Source organism: Mus caroli, unplaced genomic scaffold (assembly GCF_978045245.1).
Source record: "Mus caroli unplaced genomic scaffold, Mus_caroli_1 scaffold_5, whole genome shotgun sequence".
Lineage (NCBI taxonomy): Eukaryota > Metazoa > Chordata > Mammalia > Rodentia > Muridae > Mus > Mus caroli.
The window spans coordinates 14,144,258-14,167,196 of record NW_028227260.1 but is presented as its reverse complement, the minus strand read 5'-3'; the positions used below and the strand labels follow the sequence as shown (position 1 = coordinate 14,167,196).

At 36.2% G+C, this 22,939-nt stretch overlaps 1 protein-coding gene across 5 annotated transcripts in view; it reads right to left on the bottom strand.

Annotated features, from left to right (window-relative positions):
* Window positions 1-22,939, bottom strand: part of Cnksr2 (connector enhancer of kinase suppressor of Ras 2) — a 246,628-nt gene that overhangs the window by 136,775 nt on the left and 86,914 nt on the right. For all 5 annotated transcript variants that reach the window (XM_021153092.3, XM_021153091.3, XM_021153093.3 and 2 more), the window contains exon 5: window positions 10,956-10,997. In XM_021153092.3, the coding sequence (XP_021008751.1) occupies window positions 10,956-10,997 (42 nt within the window). The remainder of the gene's footprint in view (window positions 1-10,955; window positions 10,998-22,939) is intronic.

Sequence of the window (22,939 nt, the reverse complement as noted above, 5' to 3'; positions counted from 1 at the left end):
GTATGCATCATTAAAGTATAAGGTACACTCAATCATGGAGAACTCTGAAAGAATAAAGTTTTAGGAACAAAATTTAAGTTGGTATTTAAAAGTTTGATTTCAAAAACATAATATCCAGTACAGGAAGAATTTCTTATTCATATAAGTAAAGATTATTGAAAGACAACCTTTAACTTAAAAACTAATGCAATAATCTATTGAATAATTCATTTCAATGTGATGTCAAAATTAGATTTAGGTCTAGAGAAGACTTTCAAATATCTTCAGGTATCAACTACAGATTCAAGCAAATAAAAGTCACATAAACCAATTCATCAAAAGCCACCAAACACTCTTGTAATCTATCTGTGTTTCAAAATAAGATAGTGGAGAAAAAAAGGCAAAAGAAAATGAAATAATCATTTCATAATCATGCCTACATTAAAGCCATCCACAATGTCAACAGTCACAGAGTACATGCTACATGATTTAAATGCCAAATGCAATGCTTATGGCTTCCACAGCCTGGAATATTGCTTCTGCTAATTTATTCTGCACCACAAGCATAAAGCTTCATGTTACCCTTGTAGTTCCTGAAAAAGTAAAAGTACTAACTCCTAAGACCTTCTTGTGAGTTAAAATGATTAATTCAAAGCTGACTGTACTCAAACTGTCTTACTTTCTAAATTATTACATTGAAATGTATAGGTCCTGAAAATTATTGATAGCATCTACCTTGTCATTAAAGCTTCTAATTGCTGAAATCCTCATCGTCATAGAATTTCAATGAACATAACTGAAAGTTTTTGTTCAATCTTCCTAAATGGCATGTGGGCATGCATCCTGAGAGGTCAGTCTGTACAAGCTGACAGAGGTAAAGGCACAGTCAAAGCAAAACCCCACAAATCTTGATGTTCTATAAAGTATTTGTTCTCCAGTAACATGCTAACACAAAGGAACAAGTTAGAGGTATAAATATAGTATTTTATATTTATGTTTATATTTATCTTTAAATTTAAATGATCAAAAGAAATGTTTCCATAATTATTCTCTCTTGGTTATTAGTTGCTTTTATGCTTTATTTTAAAATTTCCAAGTTGTTTTGTTTGGTCTGGATCTAACTTTAAATTGATCATGTACTTGGGATTAATACAAATAACCACAAGCCCAGAGACTTAAAGTACTGCACTTATTATTTCTCAGTTTCTGTGAGCTAGGAATCCATATACTAGACCCAGTTCTATTCTACAGATTATGGTTTTACCAACCGGTCAGGTGCCAGCACGGCCAAATTTCAAAAGAGAGGATTAAGAAGGGAGAAAATCTGCTTCCATGTTCATTTAAGTCATTCGTAGGATGAATTTCATTGAGGCTATATTTATTGAGGTTTCATTTTCTTTTTGAATTCAGGGATTATTCTTAGCTCCCTAGAGTTGCTCTCAGGTTTTGGCTATGTGGGATACTTCATAGGATACATTATAACAAGGTGGCTGGCTTTTGCAAGGCCAAGAGAAGATTTCTTTCCTTATTTTTTTTTTTTTTAGACATTTAACAAGGTCTTACAATGGTTAAGTTCATCAAACATAATTTCTCTCTCTCTCTCTCTCTCTCTCTCTCTCTCTCTCTCTCTCTCTCTCTCTCTCTCTCTCTCTCTCCCTCTCCCTCTCCCTCTCCCTCTCCCTCTCCCTCTCCCTCTCCCTCTCTCTCTCTGATATCCATGTCAAATGACAAATGGTTTTAAGAATATCTGGAAAATCCCTTTCACTTCTGTCATTGAACAAAACCTAGCCATGTGGAAGTGGAATTCATTGTATATTCTGTTTACATTCAAGAATTGCCAAGAGCCTTTACTTTGGTGGCCATCTTAGACTCTGATCTACCATAGAAGTAAATGGAAAACTATCAACAGAATGTCACTGAAATAATATGCATACATTTCTGAACCACAGAATTAGATCTGTGTTCTCACAGAAGGGTGGCCATACGAGAGTGATGAATAAGTTGAGAATGAATGCCAGCTTACAGCTCACTAGCTGCATATTATGAAAAATCCTTAATCCTTCCAAGTGTCAAAGTCCTGTCACACATTTTTTTTTAAAGAAAAAGACAATACCTACTTCTTTGAATTGGGATGGGGACATAGTATAAGCTAGAATCCACAACTAGATCGACTCTATTTACCTGCTGTATCAGGAAACAGTGACAGAAAGCTTTGTGGTGGGTTCCCAAAGCAGATGATAGACTCAAGAGAGGATATGCTACTTTGTATGCTCAAGGATTACAACGCTTTAGATGTAACAGTGACTCAGATGAGGTTATTATGGTGACATAAGCTTTGAGTACTTGATTCCCATAGAGTGAATGAGCTGGATGGGCTCAATAACTTGGAGGCTATTTCATCTTCCCATATATAGAGATTCTTTTAGGTAAATAAGGACCAAAAAGCTGAAACTTCTGAACAATGTTTACACATATACTCCAGAAATTTATGAATGGTTTTGCAGAGATAAATGCTACTCATACTATGACAGCTAGGAATTTATTAATATTCAGCTCTAAATTTACCCTTTAGTGCCTTTTCTATATATAGTGATGGACTGTGGGCTTATGCATTTCCTTTACATTGGGTACAATGTTATATCGTTTTGCCAGTAGAGGGCACTGGAGGGACACTGTAGGGGGAAAGAAGGTTTCTCTCTGGGTTCTCATGGACTACATATTAAATTTGTTTGTATCTAATTTAGGGTCTATTTGTGATGCCCATTTTTTGAGGAGACCAGGTAATGTCCTGTTCCAACCACATTCCAAGACCATTTATTCAAAGTTCTCAGCACACAGCCTTGTCTAGGTTCAGACTCTGTCATCTTGAGGATATATCTTAAGATGCTCTCTTGAACTCTTACTACAGGAGTACCCAAAATCTTGCTATAAGATCTTCCACCATCATTAGTTGCTTACATTGTGAAAAACTGTCTCTCTCCAGGTCTTGGCAGCTAATGGCCAGCTAGGCAATCCTATGCGGCTGCAACCATACTCTCTAAGCCCTAGGGTGAGTGCTCTGTCTATGTTAAGTTATCTTTTACTGGGCACTCATTTCTCTTAGTCTTTAGGAATGGTTCAGGATTCCTTTTATATCACAATGGATATTATTCTAATATAGGCTAATAATTTTACCAAAGTTCCCTTGTTTAAGTTACTGCATACTTTCCATCTCTATTCTGATTCAAGTACATTGGACATTAACTTTATGGCAATTTGCTGTACTTTTAAAAAAATCTAGTGTCTTTGATCACATACAGCATGGTACCAGATAAAGACTGTCCTCACTTTGTGTGGCCACTCTGCTTTCTTAGGATTTTTGTGAGCTTATCATAAAAGAACTGTGGCATTTAAACCTAAGAAATTACAGCTAGCCCAATTCCTCAACTTAATTAGAAAGGCTAATTTAAGCTTGTTCACAAATAGTAAGTGTCAAACTGAAGTCAGGACACCAATTTTTTAAACTCGCAGCAGTGCCCTTTCTACTACATTATGTTACTACTTACTATAAACAAATACTTTATGAAGACAATGACTGTACTCTCAGAGTCAGTCTAAACATTAAAGCATTCTGCAATGTAAAATATGTTCAGCAAATATAACATCACCAGGAACACATATAAACACACTACTTTATACCGTCTATAACTATCATAAAAATAAACAGTAAAACCAGTTTATGTAAGTTGTATTATTATTTTTATTATTTAAGAATATAGCCTTCTCCTTTTTTCCTAGGAAAAGCAAACATTTTCTACTTCTATCATATTATATTTATATTTCTCTTTTGTTTTTTGGCATGTGTAACAATTTTAGAGGAGTTAATTTTTTAAAAGATTTATTTATTTTTATCTTATGTATGTAAATGTGTGTATGTGTGTGTGTGCATGTACATGTCTGCCTGATGCCTGAGAAGTGCAGAAGAGGATGGTGAACCCCCTGGAACTTAGGTTACAGATGGTTTACAGTGTAAGTTCTCTGAACTAAACTACAATGTAGGCTGGGAACTGAACCCAGATCCTCTGCAGGAGCAGCAAGTGCTCTTTACTGTTCAGACATCTCTCCATCCCAGGGATTAGTTTATAGTTAAATAGTTTTTAATATTAACAGCCACTAAAGTGTTAAAATCCAATACAACCCTTAAGAAAACAATTTCTGGCTCAGTAATCATCTTAGCATATATCTTTAGGTTGACTACAAAGTCAAGTACGTGAAGGAAAATAGGTTGGGGGAAGAGGATTCAAAATTGGAAGAAAGAAGAGAGGGAAGGACACACACACACACACACACACACACACACACACAGAGAGAGAGAGAGAGAGAGAGAGAGAGAGAGAGAGAGAGAATTGGAGAGGGAGGAGGGCATGGAGAAAGTAAAGGAGAAAGAAAAGGAGTACATTTTTGAATGGTAAAGCACTTCATAACTTAGAAATCTCTTTAACACTAAAATAAAAAGGAAAGTATACATTATCCTTCCCATTCTGTTTACAAAGACCACACTGTTGGGTAAGGTAAAATATGTTATTTGGTATCAGATAAATTGATGTAAACGGTGTGACTTTAATGAACTACCATGGCCTGGGATCTTTTAGAGTTTATCAGAGTTGACATGTCCTCCAGGCTTACAAATGAGAAGGGTTGCAACAGGCACAGGATGTCTGCCAAAGCCCCAAAGCCTGCAGTAGCATTTTCTAATGGGAAGATGGCAGTGAGAGGGGGAAGTGAGGAAAAAACAAACAAACCAAAAAACAAAAACAACCCCCCCCAAAACAAAAACAAAAACCCATGTAACAGAAGAAAGTTTCAGATTCTCTTTAGCCATTTTACCATATAAAACAAGGATGTTAGCAGAACAAAACAGATGGTCCCTAAAATGTCAATGAACATGTAAGGGCAAGCCATCCTTGAGGGAAACTTCAGACTTACTGATTTGAAGAAATGTAACACATATTAAGTTTAGTAAATGATAACTCTAGTATATAGTACATTAATTATCTGCAGTGGGTTGCATGGTCTCACTGTTTTTTCTTTATTAAATTGTATATTTTCTTTATTTGCATTTCAAATGTTTTCCCCTCCATCTACTTTTGTTTAGCATGTATTCTTGGTCATTCTGTACTTGTATCACTTTATGGAATTTCTAAGTTATAGTACCTTTCCATTCATGATCATTTCCTTCCTCTTGACAAATGATTCCCATCCCTTCCAGACAAAATGAAGATCTAATCTATTACAAACATCTTAAGTAATTTTCTTCAGTATAAAAATATTCAAATAGCCTGGTGAAGATGGCTTAGCTGGTAAGAGCACTGACTGCTCTTCCAGATGTCCTGAGTTCAAATCCCAGAAACCACATGGTGACTGACAACCACCGTAATGAGATCTGATGCCCTCTTCTAGTGTGTCTGAAGACAGCTACAGTGTATTTACATACAATAAATAAATAAATCAATCTTTGGGCCAGAGAGAGCAGGGACTGAGCGAGCAGTGTTGACTGAAGTGAGTGCGGCTGACCTGAGTGAGCAGAGGTCCAAAATTCAATTCCCAACAACCACACAAAGGCTCACCATCATCTGTACAGCTACAGTGAACTCATATACATTGAATAATAAATAAATAAATAAATAAATAAATAAATAAATAAATAAATAAATAAATAAATAAAGACAGACCACAAGGGGCTGGAGAGATGGCTCAGCTGTTAGGAGCAGTGACTGCTGTTCCAGAGGACCTCAGTTCAATTCCCAGCAACCACATGGTGGCTCACAACCATCTGTAATGGAATCTAATGTCATCTTCTGGTGTGTCTGAAGACAGCGACAGGGTACTCACATACATGAAATAGATAGATAGATAGATCTTTAAAAATATTCAAACAATTATAATACTATATGTGCCATTTGAAATTTGTTTTTATTACCTCACAAATCTCTCTCTCTCTCTCTCTCTCTCTCTCTCTCTCTCTCTCTCTCCCCACCCCTCTCTCCTTCTCTAAAAGAGGGTCTCACTCTTGGTTTGTCTGGGAATTAACTATGCAGAACAGGCTAGGCATGAATTCAAATTTCTGCTTGCCTCTGCTTTCCAAGTGTTGAGAAAAAAAGGTCACCATGGTCACCATGTCCATCTCTACTTATCCAAATCTTGGTTTTAATCACATAAGAATAGTTTATGTGACCCAAAATACTATAAAATATGAACTGCCATTCAGAGATGTATGATTTCTTCTTACTAAAGTATAATAAAAGTTTCAAGTGTTCTGTTATTTAACATTTGTTTAGTGGAGGCTGGGATGTCTGTGATTAGGAACCTAGAATGAGAAGTAGAATAACATAGCATAGAAGCATTTTCTGATCCGAACTGACTGATTAATGTTATCGATGTTTCCATCATTACCAGACAGGATGTTAAACTTTCCACTGGCTAAGGTGTAGAGTTTTGCTGAATAAACACACTATATTAATTTTGAAAGTTTTTTTTGATAGTGAACAGCAATAGGAAGTGCTTTAATATTTTAACAACTATTGTTTGTCAATTATTATTTGAACTTAGAATGTACTTTCCCCAATAATCTTCATTAGAAAATGTAGTATAAGGAATTCCATTAATTTTTAGAACAAAAAAACAAACAAAAAACAAGACTTTACTTTTTAATGTTATATGTCTATTGTTTGCAGAATGTAGTTATTTACTGGCATTTCTGGGTATCTTAATTCTTGTCATTTTTTTCTGTTCTTATCTTATTTTTTGAAAGTTTTAAACTATTAATTTTTTTCAGTCATTTGCAATAGCAAGTAACAGTATTTGGCATATGAAAAGAGAAGTGAGTAGAATCTACTATTAATATAAGTTCAATTTATTAATGATACTTATTAAATCATTAGAAATTTACTTAAGAAATAAAGTTATTTTAAAATATAAATGATTATTATTCATTTTATTTTTAAATAAAATTTCAAGCATTATTTTATAGTCTGAAACATCTTATTTCCTTAAGCAAAACTAACTATAATTAGACTTAGGAGATTTCATAAAAAAGGAATCTTGCAGTATTCCTTTATCATTTAAATTCTTTTCTGTTTGGGAAAGTGGGGAGATGGGAAGGATTTGGGAGGATTTAGAGGAGGGGAAAGTATGATCAAAATATTGTATGACAAAACTTTTTAAGAAAAAATAATTAATTTCTGTTATCCTGGATAACACAGGATGGCATCAGATTTTTTTTCCAAAGTAAAGTTTGATATTTTTATGGCCCTCTATCAATTATTATTTTATATTTAATTACTTTGCAAGCATTGGAATATTGTTTTAAAATATGAATGTTCCCCTACTGGATCTATTCTTGTGCTTAATCAAGTTACATCAACAGATGTAAAAATAGATACCATATTTACATTAAGCAAAAGAAAGAAAAACAAAGAGAAATCATGGCTATGAATGAGAACCTAAAATGAAGCTAATATATAATATTTCAATCTCATGTTTCTAGCAGACAACACATAGGGAAAATTAAATAGAAGTGTTTTGATAAAAATAAGAGATTATTCCTGAAAACCTGCATAAAAAGAAAATCAGGACACATACCGACCTCAATAAAATCCTTGAAGTAAATAACAATAAAGAACCCATAGCAATGGGTCAAAGTTTAAGTAAATTCAATAGTCTAGGAGGAACAGTCATGGTTGCAGAAAATTCAATGCCAATAAAACAGACACTCAAAGGAAATAAAAAATGTAACATATAAAGGGTCTTCTCCTTTTCCTAGTAACTGAAACATGCATAAGTAATTAGTACCCCCAAGTCCCACAGGAAATGGGACAACACAATTGGGAAGGCCTCAGGGAACTGGAACTGCTAGTAACTACTAAAACTTAAAAAAAAACACATGTCCATGATCTATGTTCAGAGTCAGCACTCAAATGTTTTAATATCTGCAGTCCATAGTTCCCTCTACTGTAAATGTATGATTTAATGAGATATGGGTTGGGTATGTCTTATCAAACATGCTCTGGAGCAGAATCCGTTTGGGATTATGGATCTTTTGTATTGTGGAAAATTTGCATACACATGATGGAACAACCTGGGAGTGTGATCCAAGTATAGAGACCAAATTCATGTGTTTTATATATACCTTATATGGAAGTTTTATATACTATTTCAAATACTTTTCTTTTAAAAAAATAACTGTTTATGTACCCAGAACTATCATAAAAAAATGGCGCCAACATTTTAGCAACTCACAAGAACTGTAAGTGCTTACTCAAAGTTTATGTGATCCTGAAAAGCAGCCATTCCTCTGTACTTATTCACATGTAAGTACAATAGCAAAAAATGGGATATACCATTGACATAGTGGAAATCAATGCTCAGAGTAACCGAGTGACACAAGTTACATCATCAAAATACCTATAGCAGCTGTTATCCAGTAGCAACAGTAAACAACCACAGACTTTCCGTCTCTGTGTTTTGATTAAAAGGTTATTGCAAAAGGTATTTTATTGTTTTAGCTAAGAAGAAAGATTAATAGTGGCTCCCAACCTTCCTAATATGGTGGCCCTTTTATACAGTTTCTCATGTTGTGGTGATTCCCCCAAACATAAAATTATTTTTGTTGCTACTTTGTAAATGTAATTTTGCTACTGTTGAGCCATAATGTAAAATTATAATCAAATCTACATGCAAGATATCTTATATGTGACCCCTGTGAAATGGTCATTTGCTCCCCAAAGGGGTTGCAACCCACAGGTTGGAACTGTTACAAGAACTTAAGGGATCAAGGAGTAGGTCTCCTAGGGATAAGGGAGCACTGTGTTAGACACATTTAAATGTTTTTTCCAGAGTCATATACCCTATTAAAAACAGATTTTGTCTCAGAAGTCTCTCCTTGATCATATAAACTATTAATGATTTCTTATTATGTTATAAATGAACATTTCTCTATTCTTCCAATAAGCCCATTATCTATTTTTACGTGTCACAATAGGCATTTTCCCTGCTGTTTTAAAATTTCCATCTTCACTGTAATTATTATGATGATGATCTAGATTCAGAACCATTTTGACTATTTTACCACCAGCCAATGAATGAACAACTATAGTCTCAATGATGGCAAAAGATTCTTTTGATAACTACCAAATGCATATTTTCATTTTTCCATCAGTAGAAGCTTTATAATAACACATCTTTAAAACTTTCAGGCTAAGTCTTGTCCTAAACTTCTGCAAGTAGCTTACAAAATACTCAGGTTCCCTTTAAGTTTCAATTTACTGAGGTAGATCTGTTCGTTCATCATGAGTAGCATACTGAATGGGATGTCTTAATTACAATGCAATGGGATTTTTACTTTTTAATGTATATGGGATTTTGTTCAGCATTTGAGCATAGTTCTCCAAAAGAACTTCATCTTTTTCTTTCTTTAGGACAGGCATAGTGGCCTTCCAATACCACACTCTTCTTTAAGAAGTTTCATACTTACACTCCTTGTCCAATCTCTTCAATAGCTTACTTTTCATTACACATCAATTCATCTTCCTCCCTTTTCACTATGACATGTACAGATTATCTATATACACTTTGGGGGTGTTTTTAGGAATATCTTTTTATCACAGATGGAATAAACAACAAATAAATAAACAAACAAGCCATGGTAATAGACAGAGATTTTATGAGTAATCTGGAGTTGGCCGATGCACTCCTAATTTCATTACCTTTTTCAGGAATTCTTACACTAGATACATGAAAAAGATTTTTTCATAACTTTTGGTGAGGTCTGAAAGACTCATCTTTTCCTTGTCAATGTTGACACAGTTGGGTTGTGAGCCTGAATTTTGAATGAGCCCCATCATATGAGATCAGGTATGGAATTTTTCACTTATAGTATCAGTGGCTTCACATATGTGGTCAAAAAGTTTCTTAGATTTGGAGCTGGTGAGGTGGCTCAGCTGGGAAAAAACATTTGCTGCGAAACTGATGCCCTGAGTTTAATCTCTGGAACTCACATTGTAGGTGAGAGGCCACTTTCCACAATTTCCTCTGAATGCCACATGTGTGTAGAGTTACATGCATGTGTTCATATATAAACAATAAATAAAATAAATACAAAACAGTCTTATATTTTGAGTGAACTTCAGGGTTACTACTCAATCTATAATATGCTTATAGAATTTAAACTGTTCCTTGAAATATATATGTATATAACTTAAATAAAAATTATTTCCTTTCTATTCTCCAGAGCCTATGAAGAGTTGGACCTAAAATGAGTTAAGGCTAGTTATTTTCCTTTCCTCGAAGAAGCAGGAGAAGCATACATCAATTACTCCTTTCTGAGATCAAAGGTCATCACTGTTCCACAATGAGGGCAAGAACATTAACTCAGCATTGCTACCATTCTGCGTTCATGTTTCCTCCCCATATACTTAGGCAAGATGTTTTATAAATGCCTAACCCCTGAGATACAAAATAACATCTGTGTATGTATTCAAATAATGAATCCCAAAGCCATAAACAAAGAAGAAAAACGGCATGGCACATGGATTGTAACTAACTAGTACACAATAACTGTAGTAGTCCCATGTTCTCTCAGCACAAGTGAGGAAGGTATGTGAATAGGCGAGCATTCATAGGAAGTAGATTTACCAAAAATGAAGGAGAAGAAGGAGAAGAGGAGGAAGAAGAAGAATAAGAAGCAGCAGCAGCAGAAGCAATTGTTCAATGACAACAAAATATACCTTTTCACTGAGTATAATATAACCATAACTAATGTGTTTTGATTCTTTTATAGGTTTCCTAAAATATAAACATACAATTATCTAATGTAGGTTAATGGTCTGTTTATTATAGATTATTTTCTGTAAGCCATAGCCTTTTAATTGCTAGTTAAATATTGTCTAATAGAGAATTTAAACTGTTAAAAGTATAAAAGTATATCCACATCTACTTACCACATGAAGAATTTTATTTTCAGTTTCATATACAGTGCAATCCTGAAAAACAACAAATATTATGTTAAAAATTAAACAGCCATGTCAAACTATGTTTTTAGGAATTTCACATTTCAAGTGAAAACTAAGTTAAGAGTAGAAAAACTCCGGGCTTTTTAGTTTCTTTCCCTAAGTAGTAACAATGGAAATGGTCAATGGTCAGTTGTTTTCCTTAAGTATATTTTGTAATTTGACTAGCTTTAAGCACATGCAACAAAGACCAGTAAACATTAAGACTTCTTAAGAACATCCACTTAGAGCATTACCATTTATTGAAGATGCTTTCTTTTTTTCATTGTTAATCCTACCAATCCATGAGCATGGGAGATCTTTCCATCTTCTGATGTTTTCCTCAGTTTTCTTCTTCAGAGACTTGAAGCTCTTGTCACACTGGTCTTATTGTTCTTATGTTTAGGTATGTGCCGAAGGGATGTTGGATTTTGTCAAAGTCCTTTTCAGCATCTAATGAGAGGATCGTGTGGTTTTTGTCTTTAACTTTGTTTACATGGTGGATTACTCTGATGGATTTCCACATATTGAACAGAACACCAATAGCTCAGGCACTAAGATCCACAAGTAATAAATGGTTTTATAATACTATTGAAACACAATACTATCTTCAGTAATTTTCAGATACATATTCATAGCAGAGGCATATGTTAGTATTGCCCAGGCTGGCCTACTTGTCTCCCTCACCTTTGGCATAAGTCACTATACCTGTTAGATTAGGACAAGGTTTTATGAGAAAAAGTTCAGGTTTATATCAGAATCTAACACTAATACTTAGAATTGATTCTCATGTGCTAAAAGATGTGTGTGTGTGGGGAAAGAAAAATGTCTATCAATATGGTAATTTCTGTGTCTGTATATGTTTAAAACAAAGTTAACTCTTAATAACTAGCTGTGAATTATGTATACAGAAAAGCCAAGGTAAGGATAATATATTCATATCTGGAAATGCATTATAATAATATCTAAATTTGTAAGAATTTAATTTTACAAAATGATTTTTGAACAAATTATACAATCTTAAAACTATTAACAACAACTGCTTGTTGTTTGTAGGATTAGTGTGCTAAATCTGATCTATATGCTTTGTAATCAAAAACAAAAATTATCATGTATTGTTATACCTGTGTTATTAATATACATTATTTTATCAAGGGAAAAGGCAGATGCATAAATATTCCTAAAGTAAAACAAACTTTGTTTTTTATGTATATATGTATGTATTATGTACACATGCATGTATGTATACATGAATGTACATAAATATTTATTATATCTGCTCATTGAAAAGTCATAGAACAAACATCACTTTAGTAATAATTTTTCAGTATTGTGGTCTTGTTATAGCATTCCCCAGGCATTCTTGGAAAATGCCTAATTCCAAGTCAGATTAGAAATATACAAGAAAAGACTGGACCATATTTTGATTTAAGATAGAACGAAGCTATCTAAGATGAATAGTGTTGAGCTAGGAGTCAACATGAGGAGATTCCTACTTCCTGAAGAATATAATCTGAATACATAAGAAGACAGTGCAGTGGATAGAAACACTAAATACTGTGGGATACTAATTACATGAATGTGTTTAGAGCTTTAATATGAAATTTAAAAAGTGTTAGTAGAGAGAATATATATATGTAATAAAATAGTGTAGTGATATTATGTATGCTAAACCGACTGGACCATATAGATGTCTTTTCCTCTTGAATGAGCAACTACTAATATTTTGTGCTAGGCACACTAAAATGAGTAAAATATGGTGTGTGATGGTTAAATTGTCAACTTGTCATGACCTAGAATTACTGCGAAGAGAATCTCAAGTACACATTCCCTCCACTGGTTTGGCCTGAGTCCTAGGCCAGGTGATTGTCTTAAGGTAATAAAGGAAGATTCAGCTTGCTGTGGCTGGTGCCATGTTTTAGGCAAGGATCCTGAACAATAGAGGAACAAGACCATCAAGCTGGGCACAAATAAGCAAGCAGAGATGTATACATGAATTTCTCTAGTCTCCATTACGAATAGCTCACTGAAGTTCCTGCCTTGACTTCCTCACAATGATAGACTGGAACTGTAATTATTAAATGAAACAAGTCCCCTTCCCCACTACATTGCTTCATGTTAAGGTATTTTATTACAGTGAGAGAAATGAAACCAAATCATATAGCATTTGCACAGACGTGCTAAAGCTATACAGGAAATTCATGTTTTTACAACATCCAAAGTTGAATGTCTTTACAAGTATATATGCCACAAAATTATGTGAAAGGATAATTATTTATTTTTTAAAAGTTAATACTTTTCTTATAAAATTCAATAAAACTGAATTATAATGTCCCTTGTTTCAGCCAAATTTCTTTTTTTTTTTTTTTTTTTTTTTTTTTTTTTTTTTATTATATTTTTATTACATAATTTCCTCAATTACATTTCCAATACTATCCCAAAAGTCCCCCATAGCGCCCCCCACTTCCCTACCCACCCATTCCCATTCTTTTGGCCCTGGCATTCCCCTTTATTGGGGCATATAAAGTTTGCAAGTCCAATGGGCCTCTCTTTCCATTGATGGCCGACTAGGCCATCTTTCGATACATATGCAGCTAGAGACAAGAGCTCCAGGGTTCCGGTTAGTACATCATGTTGTTCCAACAATAGGGTTGCAGATCCCTTTGGCTCCTTGGGTACTTTCTCTAGCTTCTCCATTGGGAGCCCTGTGATACATCCAATAGCTGACTGTGAACATCCACTCCTGTGTTTGCTAGGCCCCGGCATCGTCTCACAAGAGACAGCTATATTTGGGTCCTTTCAGCAAGATCTTGCTAGTGTATGCAATGGTGTCAGCGTTTAGAAGCTGATTATGGGACGGATCCCTGGATACAGCAGTCTCTAAATGGTCCATCCTTTCATCACAGCTACGAACTTTGTCTCTGTAGCTCCTTCCCTGGGTGTTTTGTTCCCAATTCTAAGAAGGTGCACAGTGTCCACACTTTGGTCTTCATTCTTCTTGAGTTTCATGCGTTTAGCAAATTGTATCTTATATCTTGGGTATCCTAAGTTTTGGGCTAATATCCACTTATCAATGAATACATATTGTGTGAGTTCTTTTGTGATTGTGTTACTTCACTCAGGATGATGCCCTCCAGGTCCATCCATTTGGCTAGGAATTTCATAAATTCATTCTTTTTAATAGCTGAGTAGTACTCCATTGTGTAAATGTACCATAATTTCTGTATCCATTCCTCTGTTGAGGGACATCTGGGTTCTTTCCAGCTTCTGGCTATTATAAATAGGGCTGCTATGAACATAGTGGAGCATGTGTCCTTTTTACCGGTTGGGACATCTTCTGGATATATGCCCAGGAGAGGTATTGCTGGATCCTCCGGTAGTACTATGTCCAATTTTCTGAGGAACCGCCAGACTGATTTCCAGAGTGGTTGTACAAGCTTGCAATCCCACCAACAATGGAGGAGTGTTCCTCTTTCTCCACATCCTCGCCAGCATCTGCTGTCACCTGAATTTTTGATCTTAGCCATTCTGACTGGTGTGAGGTGGAATCTCAGGGTTGTTTTGATTTGCATTTCCCTGATGATTAAGGATGTTGAACATTTTTTCAGGTGCTTCTCTGCCATTCGGTATTCCTCAGGTGAGAATTCTTTGTTCAGTTCTGAGCCCCATTTTTTAATGGGGTTATTTGACTTTCTGGAGTCCACCTTCTTGAGTTCTTTATATATATTGGATATTAGTCCCTTATCTGATTTAGGATAGGTGAAGATCCTTTCCCAATCTGTTGGTGGTTTTTTTGTCTTATTGATGGTGTCTTTAGCCTTGCAGAAGCTTTGTAGTTTCATGAGGTCCCACTTGTCAATTCTCGATCTTACAGCACAAGCCATTACTGTTCTATTCAGGAATTTTTCCCCTGTGCCCATATCTTCAAGGCTTTTCCCCACTTTCTCCTCTATAAGTTTCAGTGTCTCTGGTTTTATGTGAAGTTCCTTGATCCACTTAGACTTGACCTTAGTACAAGGAGATAGGAATGGATCTATTCGCATTCTTCTACATGTTAACAACCAGTTGTGCCAGCACCATTTGTTGAAAATGCTGTCTTTCTTCCACTGGATGTTTTTAGCTCCCTTGTCGAAGATCAAGTGACCATAGGTGTGTGGGTTCATTTCTGGGTCTTCAATTCTATTCCATTGGTCTATTTGTCTGTCACTATACCAGTACCATGCAGTTTTTATCACAATTGCTCTGTAGTAGAGCTTTAGGTCCGGCATGGTGATTCCACCAGAGGTTCTTTTATCCTTGAGAAGAGTTTTTGCTATCCTAGGTTTTTTGTTATTCCAGATGAATTTGCAGATTGCACTTTCTAATTCGTTGAAGAATTGATTTGGAATTTTGATGGGGATTGCATTGAATCTGTAGATTGCTTTTGGCAAGATAGCCATTTTTACAATGTTGATCCTGCCAATCCATGAGCATGGGAGATCTTTCCATCTTCTGAGATCTTCTATAATTTCTTTCTTCAGAGACTTGAAGTTTTTATTATACAGATCTTTCACTTCCTTAGTTAGAGTCACGCCAAGATATTTTATATTATTTGTGACTATTGAGAAGGGTGTTGTTTCCCTAATTTCTTTCTCAGCCTGTTTATTCTTTGTGTAGAGAAAGGCCATTGATTTGTTTGAGTTAATTTTATATCCAGCTACTTCACCGAAGCTGTTTATCAGGCTTAGGAGTTCTCTGGTGGAATTTTTAGGGTCACTTATATATACTATCATATCATCTGCAAAAAGTGATATTTTGACTTCCTCTTTTCCAATTTGTATCCCTTTGATCTCCTTTTGTTGTCGAATTGCTCTGGCTAGGACTTCAAGTACAATGTTGAATAGGTATGGAGAAAGTGGACAGCCTTGTCTAGTCCCTGATTTTAGAGGGATTGCTTCAAGCTTCTCACCATTTACTTTGATGTTGGCTACTGGTTTGCTGTAGATTGCTTTTATCATGTTTAGGTATGGGCCTTGAATTCCTGATCTTTCCAAGACTTTTATCATGAATGGGTGTTGGATCTTGTCAAATGCTTTTTCCGCATCTAAGGAGATGACCATGTGGTTTTTATCTTTGAGTTTGTTTATATACTGGATTACGTTGATGGATTTCCGTATATTGAACCATCCCTGCATCCCTGGGATGAAACCTACTTGGTCAGGATGGATGATTGTTTTGATGTGTTCTTGGATTCGGTTAGCAAGAACTTTATTGAGGATTTTTGCATCAATATTCATAAGGGATATTGGTCTGAAGTTTTCTATCTTTGTTGAGTCTTTTTGTGGTTTAGGTATCAGAGTAATTGTGGCTTCATAGAATGAGTTGGGTAGAGTACCTTCTGTTTCTATTTTGTGGAATAGTTTGTGAAGAACTGGGATTAGATCTTCTTTGAAGGTCTGATAGAACTCTGCACTAAACCCATCTGGTCCTGGGCTTTTTTTAGTTGGGAGACTATTAATGACTGCTTCTATTTCTTTGGGGGATATAGGGCTGTTTAGATCATTAACCTGATCTTGATTCAACTTAGGTACCTGGTATCTGTCTAGGAACTTGTCCATTTCATCCAGGTTCTCCAGTTTTGTTGAGTATAGCCTTTGGTAGAAGGATCTGATGGTGTTTTGGATGTCTTCAGGATCTGTTGTTATGTCTCCTTTTTCATTTCTGATTTTGTTAATTAGGATGCTTTCCCTGTGCCCTCTAGTGAGTCTGGCTAAGGGTTTATCTATCTTGTTGATTTTCTCAAAGAACCAGCTCCTTGATTGGTTGATTCTTTGAATAGTTTTTCTTGTTTCCACTTGGTTGATTTCACCCCTGAGTTTGATTATTTCCTGCCGTCTACTCCTCTTGGGTGAATTTGCTTCCTTTTGTTCTAGTGCTTTTAGGTGTGTTGTCAAGCTGCTAATGTGTGCTCTCTCTAGTTTCCTTTTGGAGGCACTCAGAGCTATGAGTTTTCCTCTTAAAAATGCTTTCATTGCGTCCCATAAGTTTGGGTATGTTGTGGCTTCATTTTCATTGAACTCTAAAAAGTCCTTAATTTCTTTCCTTATTCCTTCCTTGACCAAGGTATCATTGAGAAGAGTGTTGTTCAGTTTCCACGTGAAGGTGGGCTTTCTATTATTTATTTTGTTATTGAAGATCAGCCTTAGTCCATGGTGATCTGATAGGATGCATGGGACAATTTCAATATTTTTATATCTGTTGAGGCCTGTTTTGTGACCAATTATGTGGTCAATTTTGGAGAAGGTACCATGAGGTGCTGAGAAGAAGGTATATCCTTTTGTTTTAGGATAGAATGTTCTGTAGATATCTGCCAGATCCATTTGATTCATAATTTCTCTTAGTTTCACTGTGTCCCTGTTTAGTTTCTGTTTCCATGATCTGTCCATTGGTGAAAGTGGTGTGTTGAAGTCTCCCACTATTATTGTATGAGGTGCAATGTGTGCTTTGAGATTTACTAAAGTTTCTTTAATGAATGTGGCTGCCTTTGTATTTGGAGCATAGATATTCAGGATTGATAGTTCCTCTTGGAGGATTTTACCTTTGATGAGTATGAAGTGTCCCTCCCTGTCTTTTTTAATGACTTTGGGTTGGAAGTCAATCTTATCAGATATTAGAATGGCTACTCCAGCTTGTTTCTTCATGCCATTTGCTTGGAGAATTGTTTTCCAGCCTTTCATTCTGAGGTAGTGTCTATCCTTTTCTCTGAGATGAGTTTCCTGTAAGCAGCAAAATGTTGGGTCTTGTTTGTGTAGCCAGTTTGTTAGTCTATGTCTTTTTATCGGGGAGTTGAGTCCATTGATATTAAGAGATATTAAGGAAAAGAAATTGGTGTTTCCTGTTATTTTTGATGTTAAAGTTGGCATTTTGTTCTTGTGGCTGTCTTCTTTTAGGTTTGTTGAGGGATTACCTTCTTGTTGTTTCTAGGGCGTGGTTCCTGTCCTTGTATTGGTTTTTTTCTGTTATTATCCTTTGAAGGGCTGGATTCGTGGAGAGATAATGTGTGAATTTGGTTTTGTCGTGGAATACTTTGGTTTCTCCATCTATGTTAATTGAGAGTTTGGCTGGGTATATTAGCCTGGGCTGGAATTTGTGTTCTTTTAGTGTCTGTATAACATCTGTCCAGGATCTTCTGGCTTTCATAGTCTCTGGTGAAAAATCTGGTGTAATTCTGATAGGCTTGCCTTTATATGTTACTTGGCCTTTTTCTCTTACTGCTTTTAGTATTCTATCTTTATTTAGAGCATTTGTTGCTCTGATTATTATGTGTCGGGAGGTATTTCTTTTCTGATCCAGTCTATTTGGAGTTCTGTAGGCTTCTTGTATGTTCATGGGCATCTCTTTCTTTAGATTTGGGAAGTTTTCTTCTATAATTTTGTTGAAGATGTTCGCTGGTCCTTTGAGTTGAAAATCTTCATTCTCATCCACTCCTATTATCCGTAGGTTTGGTCTTCTCATTGCGTCCTGGATTTCTTGGATGTTTTGAGTTAGGATCTTTTTGCATTTTACATTTTCCTTGATTGTTGTGCCGATGTTCTCTATGGAATCTTCTGCACCTGAGATTCTCTCTTCCATCTCTTGTATTCTGTTGCTGATGCTTGCATCTATGGTTCCAGATTTCTTTCCTAGGGTTTCTATCTCCAGTGTTGCCTCATTTTGGGTTTTCTTTATTGTGTCTACTTCCCTTTTTAGGTCTAGTATGGTTTTGTTCATTTCCATCATCTGTTTGGATGTGTTTTCCTGTTTTTCTGTAAGGACTTCTACCTGTTTGATTATGTTATCATGTTTTTCTTTAAGGATTTGTAACTCTTTAGCAGTGTTCTCCTGCAATTCTTTAAGGGATTTTTGTGCTTCCTCTTTATTGTCTTCTTCCTTTTTAGCAGTGTTCTCCTGCATTTCTTTAAGTGTGTTATTAACGTCCTTCTTGAAGTCCTCTATCATCATCAGGAGATATGCTTTTAAATCCGTGTCTAGCTTTTCCGGTGTGTTGGGGTGCCCTGGACTGGGTGAAGTGGGGGTGCTGGGTTCTGATGATGGTGAGTGGTCTTGGTTTCTGTTAGTAAGATTATTACGTTTACCTTTCGCCATCTGGTAATCTCTGGGGTTAGTTGTTATCGTTGTCACTATTTAAAGATTGGAGCAGAAGCTGTGTTCCACTCACCAGCAGTCCCAAAATCCTGCGGCGGGGGTCGTGGGTAGCTGGCGGGTGTCAGGCAACCCTGCGCTCCCGCTACCCTGGCGCTGATCCGGCCGGGTGAGGCCTGTGGCCCTACTCAGGCTGGTTTCTGCTTCCCTAACTAATGCAGTCTCAGGTCCCGCGCAATTGGATTGGAGCAGAAGCTGTGCTCCCCTCACCAGAAGTCTTAAGATCCTGTGGCGGGTGTTGTGGGCAGTTGGCGAGTGTCAGCAGACCCTGCGCCCCAGCTGCTCAGGTGCTTTTCTGACCGGAAGAGGCTTGTGGCCCTGTGTGGGCCGGATTTCTCTCTCCCCAACCAGAGCAGTCTCAGGTCCCGCGTGATTGGACTGGAGCAGAAGCTGTGTTCCACTCACCAGCAGTCCCAAAATCCTGCGGCGGGGGTCGTGGGTAGCTGGCGGGTGTCAGGCAACCCTGCGCTCCCGCTACCCTGGCGCTGATCCGGCCGGGTGAGGCCTGTGGCCCTACTCAGGCCGGTTTCTGCTTCCCTAACTAATGCAGTCTCAGGTCCCGCGCAATTGGATTGGAGCAGAAGCTGTGCTCCCCTCACCAGAAGTCTTAAGATCCTGTGGCGGATGTTGTGGGCAGTTGGCGAGTGTCAGCAGACCCTGCGCCCCAGCTGCTCCTCAGCCAAATTTCAAAGTTGTAAAATTTTACAGCAGCTGTAGTTCAGTGTCTGAGTTATTACCTTTATGGTTATAGATCCAAGTGTCTTTGAAAAATAAACTAGTGATACATGCTCAATGACTCTGATGTAATCTTATAAATGGAAGTCTAAAGAAATAGATATGTCAGGTGACCAAGGTAGTTAAGATTTTCAACCAGAACAAAAAAACATATACAAATGTTATAATTAAGTGTACACTTAATGTAAGCATAGCGAAATGATTATAAGTGAAATTTTAAGGAATGAATTTTCTTATTTATTTATTTATTTAATAGCCTGACCACAGCCCCCTCCTCTCCAGTCTCCACTTTACTTAGCCCCTACCTCCGTTATTCATCCCATTCTCCTCTGATGAGGGGAGAAGCACCCTCTATATACCAACCCACCAGGCATATCAAGTCACTATAGGACTAGGCACACCTTTTTCCACTGAGGCCCACAGGACAACCCAATTAGGCAAACAAAATATGCAGGCAGGAAACAAAGTCAGAGGCATCCTCAACTCATTGTTGGATGGTCTGCACGAAGACCAAGCTGATATTTTCTACATATGTGTGTGGGTGTGGGGGGCTAGGTCCACCCATGTATACTCTTTGATTGGTGGCTCGGTTTCTAGAAGCCTCAAAGGATTCAGGTTAGTTGACTCTGTTGGTCTTCTTATGGAATCCCTATCCCCTTTATGTCCCTCAATCCTTCCCCCAACTCTTCCATAAGACTCCCTGAGCTCCAACTAATGTTTGACTATGGGTCTCTGCATCTATTTCTACTGGCTGCTGGGTAGAGCCTTTCAGTGTACAAGTATGCTAGACTTTTTTCTGCATGCATAATAGAGTATCATTAATAGTGTCAGGGATTGGGTCTTACCCAGGGATGAGTCTCAATATGGGCCAGTCATTGGTTGGCCATTCCCTCAGTTTCTGCTTCATCTTTGTACCTGAATTTCTTGTAAGTAGGAAAAATTGTGGGTGGAAGGTTTTGTGGGTGGGTTGGTGTCCTAATCTTTCTACTGAGAGTCCTGCCTTGCTACAGAAGGTGGCCACTCCAGGCTCCATATCACCCACTGCTAGGAGTCTCAGCTATAATAACCATCATAGACTCCCTGGAGCCTCCCCTATCCCCAGTCTTTGTCATGTCCTAGAGATGCTCTCCCCACCCCGCCCCATGCCTTCAATGGATATTTTGCAAGTTTTTAGATGCTTGTGTGTAAAGTTACTGAACCTTAAATCTATACTAAAACATTTGGGATTCCTTTGATTGGTTTAATAGAATCAATTTTAGGACTCAAAGAGCAAAAGAGGAACCACACAAATTCTACCTAAAAGCAGTTAATAATGGTAGCCTTTAACTGGTAGCACACATAAAGGCTTGGTGCAAGAGCAATGTATCTGCAGCCCAACACAATTAAGCTAATACAATCATTTTCAAATTTTAGCTTTCTATATAAGAAGTACTCAAGATCAAATTAAAATGCAGTCACAGATTCATGCCTTGTAATACAGATTCACTGGGCTCTCAAATGGAGAGTGCAAGGTGATTTTGATTAATATCATATTTTTAGAAAAAGTTTATTTTATAAGATTACTAAATGATAGAAGAACGAACCAAAGTAAAATTACTAAATGTACAGAATTTACAGCTTGGTAAACTGATTTAAAACAGCTGGCTTGCTCAAAACAGCCCTCTATTCCACAGAACCATGTGATGCAGTTTCACATCCACACTATTGATCAGTTGTTGTTTTTTATCCACTAAACAATTTAACAGCTCACTGTCTTGAATTGCTCCATATATTTGTTTGTATCTCTACCTTTGACCTAGATTGGCTTGTTTCTTATTGAAAGCCAGAGGCTATTATCAAGGACAAGGCCAGAGAATATTAATAACTGAATAACAAACCTTAGTAGCAGAGTGAGGGAATATTAAGTTGTTCTCAGGGAAAATAAAATAAATGATAATATGATATTTTGTTAAACATTAATTTTATTTAATTTGTTTTATCATGATAAATAAACAGCCATAGGTACTTTTTGGAAGATTAATTTTATTAGTAAGTTATTTTACTTCCATCCAAATAGGATGTTAAATACTGGCTTTTCAAAGTGTGGATTTTAATAACACGTTGGGCCAAATCCTTTCCTAATAAAATGTATCTCAAGTTTTTAAAAAAATATTATTGCATATAGAAAAATCTACATCCTTATGAAGATGTAAGTGCTACAGAAGGATACATCTCTTATGTTCTACTTATTTTCATGTTAGAATTACATTTATATTTAAAAAATTGGATTTAGAACAATATACATTTCCATAAATTCTTTTCAAAACCTAAAGCTGTCTTTTACTGTACATGTAAAATAAAATTTGCAGTTCTTCTTTATCCTTCTCCATATAATGCTTCTGTAAGCCTTGTGATTCAAATTTTATGCACCTAATTCCTAATGAGAAAGCAATTATAAAAATGAGGATTTTCCTTCAATTTTAATCATTACTTGTTTCAAAACACATATGCACAGAAGTGCCATTTTTATCATAGATTATAGCCAATTATCCACTCAGTAAAAAATGATGTCTTTAAAACACTGAGCACATAACACACAAAATGAAATCTATTCCTATGCACTACTAATGTTATACTTTTAAAATGGTCACCAAGTTTTAAGCATCAAAGGGTCATAATGCTATGAATAAATAGGACGTCTCTTTAACCTATATGTGTATATACTCATAAACACACTACATTGGTTTCTAAATGATAAAAGAAATAGTTTAGGTCTCTAGCACGATATATATTTGTACTTCATGGAACTGCATTTTTATAAATGCCATAGATTTTCATCAATCTAAATTTAGTGTTGATATCATATTTTTATAAACAATAATATTAGAAGTAAAAATTTAATTGATCCACCAACACAAGCCTTTGAATATAGTATATTTATAATAAACATTTTTACATAATTCTGTCATTAAGGTATTAAAATGTCTTTTATGTCTAAGTAATTCAAGCAACAAGTTTCTCTTTTGTATCTCTTTCCTCTG